The following is an 8,139-nucleotide window of genomic DNA, read 5'->3' on the forward strand; positions in this document are numbered from 1 at the left end:
CTGTCGAGATGAGAACACCTAGAATAAAACACATGATCAATTCTAACATTTCCTTCTACTTACTGCCAGATGCTAACAAGTGAAGCCATTAAGTCATCTCTGAGAAGCAGGAAAAGCTGTAGTCTGACAGTCTATTTTATTGACAATCATCTGTTTTTATCAGTTGAACTATTTTATAAAAATAAGCCTGTCAAAGTAATTTGGTTACCAATTCACAATTTTTCTAGCATGTCTCATTTGTGAAGTCTGATGATATGATGATTGAGATTTTGGAAACACTGGATTTTGGTATGGTTTAAGATGTAGTAGGAAAAGAAAACAATGCTATTTCTAAAGAGGATTCATATTTATTGTTCCATAAGAATGCTTTGGCCAAATTTTGCATATTGAATCAGTGCCCCAAGCAAGTGAGTATTAAAATGTAGTCAATAATAATAATTGTTGTGAGTTGTTATTCAGTCATTTTTCAGTTGTATCTTTCGGATGTTCTACCAGCATCTCAAACTCAGTATATCTAAATCTGAATTTATCATCTTTCACCTCAACATGCCTACCCCTCAACTCTATTATTTCTAATTAGGAGGCCTTCAGTTTCCTAGTAACCAAGGTCTGAAATCTCAGTCAGTCAATGTTGACTCTTCCTACTCCCTTACCTTTCATATGCAATTATTTGCCAAGTCCTGTTGATTCTGCCCCCTCAAAATGTCTGTTCCTTCTTCATTTGTCCCTTCCTTGGGATTCCTGCCACAACCAACCTGGTTCACCCTCTTCTCACCTCTCTCTTAGATAATAGCCTCCTAACATCCTGTCTGCAGTCTCTACTGTCTACAATCTATCTTTCACACTGATGCCATAATAATCTTTCTAGGCACTATTATCTTGCTCTAAACCTTCAGTGGCTCCCCATGCACAATGGAAAAAAGGTCAAATTTCTTAAGCCTGGCATTTAAAAGCCTTCACAGACAAACTACAGTTGATCTTTACCACTTTATGTGTACTCCTGTTTATATGCTCAGTGCTTGAGCTAGACTAAGCTGTTTCCTGATCTTCCATTTCTCCTGCCTCTGTACTTCTCTGTGCACATGCTTCCTGCCATGGCTGGACACCTCCTCCTACCTCACTCCCCCACTTCTGCCTATTGAGAGCCTTCTCATCTGTGCTCAGATGTCACCTCTTCCATGAATCTTTCCCTGACTTCTTAGCTAAAACAGATCAGCTATTCCTTGAATTACTTCAGTATTCTATTTAGCTTCTTCCATTTCCTTAATCATTCTATAACTTGCATGACAATTGTTTGTTCCGTCACACTTCTCTACTGAATATTACAATAGAGATAATGAAACAGAACATTCTAGACTCTGTGCAAAGGCAGGAGTGGGAATGTAATGAATAGAGGAAGGCAACCAAGATGGTGGAAGGCCTGGAGCCCACAGCATATGAAAATTGGTTAAAGGAACTAGAAACATCTAGCCTGGAAAAGAGAAGACTCAAGGGGGCCATGATACCTATATTTAAGTAAATGTGCTGTCATGTGAAACAGAGATTAGACTTGTATTGTTTGTCAGAACCAGACAAACTGAGTAGAAGTTGCAAATAGGCAAATTTAGGTTTGATATCAAAAGAAGCTTCCTAATAGTCAGAACTGATCAAAAGAGGAAGACAGTGCCTGGAGAGACGGTGTGCTCCACATCATTGGAGATCTTCAAGCAGAAGCTGATGATTACTCATCAAGTCGAGTATGGTAGGGATTCCTTTTTTGGGTATAGTTTGCACTAGAGGGCTGGTTCAGGTAGCTTTCAACTCTCAAATACTGTAATTCTATAACCAATCTAGCTAAGAATAGAGAAGTTAATCACCAGTAGGCTGGTCGTGTAGTGATGAATTTTTTGGCCATGGCAACACCAGAGGCAGAGAAAAATGACAAAATTCTCTCAGTCCTATGTGGTAGAGCAACAGAAAAAGGGGGTAAATGTTGCTAAGGATCATGTCATTTTTAAATGGTTTGCAAATTATAACAGCTGTTGGTGCTCTAAATATGGGACATCCTTGTACAATGATGAATGAGTAGACTACTACTGGAGAAACTGAATCATATCAATTTTCAAATTCTTCCTTCTATTCTCTCTCTCTCTCTCTTCCTCTCTCCCTCTCTCTCTCCCTCTCTCTCCCTTTCTTCTGAATTTCTCTCTCTCACCTGGGCCAGTCACATATCTAATCCCACTACTCATAGGCGTGGGAGCTTTGACTTTTATTTTTTACCAGGGCTGGTTCATCCCTACTTAGGAAGCATGATGGTCTCCTACTCCTGGGGACTTGACATATTGGTGTTGGACTTAGTGTGGATATCCAATCAGCTTCGTTCACTACAGCCCAAAAATCCAGAGTTTGTGATTCATCAAAATCACCCTCACCACTACCAGGGATTACAAGTCTTTACAACTATGCCAGGTGCCTTTTTTATGTAAAAGAGGCCAGAAGACAAAAGGAAGGTTTAGCTAAATGGAAGGATGGCTCAGGAGGTTTCCATGGAGAGGCAAATAGTTAGCTTTATTAGTCCAAAGTCAAGAGGAAACAAAATTTCATGGAACATAATGTAGAGGTGGACACAGGTGAGGGTGGTAAAAAATATGTTAGAAAATATAGTTCAGGAGTAAAGAATGAGATATTACTGTGCTATAAATAAAGAAAAATATGAAAAATTCAGAGAAGTTTGAAAAGATTTATATGAACTAATGGAGCAAGTAGAACCAGGTGAAAAAAAAAACATGTAAAGACAGTAGAACTTTTTATTAATGTGGTGGCCAATGGGAATTTTAGAAGACTGGTGGTTAAGTATACCACTTATCCTTGGGCAAAGAAGTGGTGCAGAATGAGGTATATATTGTCAGACATGGACAATGTATTCATTTGTTTTGTTTAAATGTACTTATATTTTATAAGTGAGGGTTTTTGTTGGGGAGTAGTCACTGGGAAGTGACAACAATAAAAATAATTTATATTTTTTAAATTATGAGCAATATTTTCTCTTAAGTCTGTGATAAGCAGAAGGAAGAAAAAGAAATTTAAAGAAAGCTTGGTGAATGACCTAATAAGCAAAGTCATCCTGAGAATACTGAAAGATGAAACTGTAAGAACAACAAGCAGACAAAATATGGAAAAGAGCTACCAAATTTTTTATAACAAAATTATTTTCACTATTGAGGATAATAGAGCCAACACATTTGGACTTTTAATACCACAATCTTAGATATATTCATAGAAAAAATTGAAATGACATTGAATAAAATAAATGAAGGAAAGCACCTGGACTAGATACAAATATCAAAGGAGATAAAAGAAACATTAGAGAATTGGAGTAGTAATAAAATAATTCACCTTTCTATAAGGCTTTAGGTGATATGTACATGTTTTCTCCCCCAACCAAGAATATAAATCCCTTAAAAGATAAATACCCTTTATGTCCTCAGTATGTAGCACAGAATTGTGATAATAATTTTTCACTTTTATTTCCTTTTATTAATTTTATTTTATATTAATTTATGATATATTTAAAATTTACTTATAAATATATTTATATTTATTTATGATATAAAATATATTCATTATTACACCATTCCTCCTGAAACATGTTTTCTGTTTATGTTAACTTCACCTAGAAAAAGCCTGACTCATGGAACAATAATATTAAGGGAAGACTTTTTGACATTCCTCAGATAAAAAGCCAAAAGGGAATTTTGAACTTCCTAAGGTGATTTAGTTAACTATTTGTGAAAAAATATTACTGGCTGTAACTCTGTAGTTATCTTTTAGGCATGTAAATCTTTTCTTAATCAGCCATCTATAGGTAGTTTAATCTGTAACCTGAATTAAGTTTATCCAGAGAGTCTGTTTAACTAGGTTTGTTTCCTTAAAGAATGTATGAGATTATTATTCTGTTTAACTAAATTCAACTTACATGGCTTAAGAGAATATACTAGATTGCTACATGTTAAATATTATTTCTCTGTCTCTGCCATGTAATTTTCTCTATAAAAAGCCTCATTAGAGTCCTAATTTTGGTTCAGGGTTATTTTTCTGTATCTTAAACCTATGCTCAAGCATAATAAAACCTAGGTTTTTAATTCCATAATTTCTACAATGGGGTAGATTTATTTTGGCAGCAGTAACCTACCAAATGAACTCATAAAGAAGATATTTCTCTTACAACAGCATTCTAAAAAGAAAGTAAAGTCCTTGAAAGCAGGAACTGTTTTGTCACTGTCTTTTTATCTCCTTTGCCTAGCATAGGTCTGACACACAGTAGGTGTTTTTACTAAATGCTTCTCGAATTGCTTCATACAAGTTAATTGATAAAGGTGATGATAAAGGAGTGCAAATAGGCCTTACTGAAAGACTTGCCAATGGCAAAATGGCCCCATGAGCCAATTCAACCACAGTCATAATGAGATACATCTTGAATCTTTGAAATGAAATCAGATACTCTAGTGGTATGTTTCTTTAGGGAACACAAACAGCTATTATTCTTATCAAATACATCCCTTCCCCATCTGTCCCTTCCTATTCCCTCTATCACCCCTGCCCCACCCAAATTCCACATGTATATACAATATAAGTTAATTAAATTTTTGCCTTGGTTAGGATTTGTATTCCTTAAATGTTTTGCTTTCTATGTTCAAACGTAGGTGTGCAGAATGACCAAATGGGTAAGGTTCAGAAGCAGATGAAAACCTGTCCCACAGTTTTTAATACTAGTCCAAGCCTTGACATGTCCCAGACAAGCTCTGGGCAGCAGTCTCTCTTTCATACTATTGAGATAGAAACATTCAGTACATAATTTTTCTACTATTGCCTACTTCTTTCCTTCAAGAAAAAGCACAGTTAGCTTTGTACCTGGAAGACAAATGCCTGGAGATTTGAAGACACACAGTTCAGGAAGACGCTGACATCTGTTGAAGTTCCCAGCAAAGAAATCAAATTGTTTAAACCTGTGAAGAAAAAGGACTCTAGGTGATTTTGAAGCTTTTTGTTTAGACATTCAAATTGACTTAAAAAATGGTTCTAAGCAATCAATAGATCAGCAAGACTTCTTCCCCCCAGGGGCAGGGATAGTCTTTAACACAAATAAAGAATCTTGGGCTGGATTTTTCACCAACTGCGTTGATCTACCTGTGAATCATAAGGCCACCTGACCAACCACTTCTGTCACCTGTGGAGTTGGAAAGAAACATTTCAAAAGAACAATTGCACCTTGTAATTAGACAGAACCTTTCTTCAGGTGAGCTCATCACACCTCACAGACGTGATCTCACCAATGGTACAGATTTCATGCAAGTTGTAGTTTATTACTGCCATTTAACTGACAGGGAAAATCAAAGCAGTTGAGAGAAATTAAATGCTTTGCCTGAGGGCTAGAACGAGCTGGTGAAGGATCTGAAGAACAGAAACCAGGTATCTTGACATTGCAGACCTTGGATCTTCCCATTGGAGCAGACAATGCTGCAGGCAAAAAGAAAAAGTCTTTTGACTTTCTGCATTTCTATACAAGACTGTGTTTGTTAGTGGCTCCAGAGCTAAGGAGGGTTGGCTTGAGGTTTTGCTGAGGTTTTGTCAGTACTTAGTTGGGAAGAAAACCAAACAAAGGCTACCAAGAAATTCAATAGAATTCCCTTCTAGGAGAAGTGTGCTGTGGAATCCAGAGCAAAATGGACACTTGTCCAATGAATTACAAAAATGAGATACGGACTACCCTTATTCCCACAATAGTAGGAAGGTGTACCCTTACTCATGGAAAAAATCATGGAAAAATGAACCAAATTAGCTTAATCACATTTAACAGTATGATATAGTGGATAGAGTGCTTGATCTAGAAAAAAAAAGGAGACCTATTTTCAAGTCCAACCATAAATAATTATTATCTGTGTGACTTTGAGCCAGATCACATAACCTCTCTGAACCTCAGTCTCCTTATCTGTAAAACAGAATCTGCCTTACAGGATCGTTAAAATATTGCATGTTACTTGCTTTGCAAACCTTAAAAGTGCTATATAAATGTGAACTATTATTGTTGTTATTATTATTATTATAAATTTCTCAAGGGACAAGAACCCTGGACTTGACATTTTCTAGTGGTTGTACAGATCCCCCACCTGATACATACCTCCCCAGTGCTCTGTCAAAGTATACTATGAATTGATGAAAGGAGATATTGGACTGAGCAGGTCTAATCACAAACACCCACAGAAACCCAGTAACCCTATGCATAGCCACCTGCTGAATTAGCATTGATTATTTTAAATGCAATGAATTATAGAAAACATACCCAATTATTAAACATTACACCATTGTAAATATTCTTTGATGAGACTAAGAGTAACAATACCAGACGCTGGCTCCAGGCAAGTCAGTAAATTAATCAAATCTAATTTAGGAACAGTAAAAGAAACATTTTAAAATGCTATGCCCATGCAAGTAGATAGAATAAAGACTTCATTAACTTTCCTCCTCCCAACAGGATATAGTGTTTACTTTATCATGGAATGCGTATGAAATGCAAAATCTTTTGATGACTGCCCATTATTTGGAAGAATAAATTTAATTTATATCATGATGGAAAGCATAAATACATATCATATAGAATTGCATTGTAATAATAATAATGGCTAGCATATAGTGCTTTTAAGGTTTGCAAAGTATTTTACATATGTTATCTCAGATGATCTCCACACAACCTGGTTGAGATAGTTATTGTTCAGTCATTTCAGTAGTGGCCCCATTCAGTGTGGCCCCATTTGAGGTTTTCTTGGCAAAGATACTGGAGTGATTTGTCATTTCCTTGTCCAGCTCATTCTACAGATGAGGAAACTGAGGCAAACAAGGTGAAGCGACTTGCCCAGGGTCACACAACTAGGAAGCATCTGAGACTAGGTTTGAACTGAGATTTTCCTGATTCTGGGTCTAGTGCTCTATCTACTATTCTACTTGGCCACCTAGCATTGTGGCATTGGGCCCCAGGAACTAGCCCTGTCAAATTCTGGTAATACACTCCACTAGCTCAGATCATCCCAGAACTAATCTCTTCAGTCCAGAACACCATACTCAGAGTCAGAAGACCTTGGTTTGAGTCCTGGCTGTATTTTTTTATTAGGTATGGGACTCTGTACAAGTCACTTACCTCTCTGAACCTCACTGCAACAAAGGCAAAAATGATGCATAAGCTATTTGCTTCACAGTGGTATTGTAAGGATCAAATGATATAATGTATGTGAAAGCACTTTATAATCATAAAATCCTATAGAAACATAAGTGATACAAATAGTGATGATGGCTTTAGAGCTGGTGCTTTAAGCTCCCAATAAGGTCCTGTACTAGTGCTTTATTGTGTCTGGGAGGTGACTTATGGTTCATAAAGGCAAAGTGAATGGAATGTAAACTCTGACAGGACCTGCCAAGCTGAAAAGGCTTTGAGTAGAGGCAAAGAGACAGTTTGTGTATGTCTGTCCAATGAGAGCCAGTTTCATTAAGTTCAAAGAACCTCATCACTGGAAGGGTTACCATTGGACAAGCAATCTTTTTCGGTGAAGGAAATCACAAAGATCACTCTACTAAGGTAAAGAATGGTTGTGGATCACATTAATGAAGGAAGCGCATGCACCAACCAAATTATGCGTCCTTATAGTATTAAGTGGGGCAGCTAGGTGGTGGTGCTGGGCCTGGAGTCAGGAAGACTCATCTTCAAGAGTTCGAATGCAGCCTCAGATACTAACTGCATGAACCAGGGTAAGTCACTTTCCCCAGTTTGCCTTAGTTTCTTCATCTATAAAATGAGCTGGAGAAGGAAATGGCAAACCATTCTAGTATCTTTGTCACAAAAAAACCCAATGGGGTCACAAAGAGTCAGACACAACTGACAATGACTGAACGACAGATAGTATTAAGTGAGGCTTGATGCATAATGCTTAAAAGCTGTATCAACTATCATTTTAAAAATAACTTTAAAAAAAACTATACTTGCAGAAAAAGTCAAAAGTTTGCTAGGATTTTTAGTCTGGCATTTAAAACACATTGCTATTCTATTCCAATGTTAATCCCACAAGTCAGAACCAGATGCTAAAAAAAAAAAAAAACAAAAAAAAAAAAAAA

At 36.7% G+C, this 8,139-nt stretch overlaps 1 protein-coding gene across 2 annotated transcripts in view; it reads right to left on the reverse strand.

Moving 5' to 3' along the window:
• RFX8 (RFX family member 8, lacking RFX DNA binding domain) overlaps positions 1-8,139 on the reverse strand; it is a 95,416-nt gene that overhangs the window by 20,242 nt on the left and 67,035 nt on the right. For both annotated transcript variants that reach the window (XM_027874144.1, XM_027874145.1), the window contains one exon: positions 4,891-4,985. In XM_027874144.1, coding sequence (XP_027729945.1) covers positions 4,891-4,985 — 95 coding nt within the window. The remainder of the gene's footprint in view (positions 1-4,890; positions 4,986-8,139) is intronic.

Source organism: Vombatus ursinus, unplaced genomic scaffold (assembly GCF_900497805.2).
Source record: "Vombatus ursinus unplaced genomic scaffold, bare-nosed wombat genome assembly UNPS02014805.1, whole genome shotgun sequence".
NCBI classification, from domain to species: Eukaryota; Metazoa; Chordata; class Mammalia; order Diprotodontia; family Vombatidae; genus Vombatus; species Vombatus ursinus.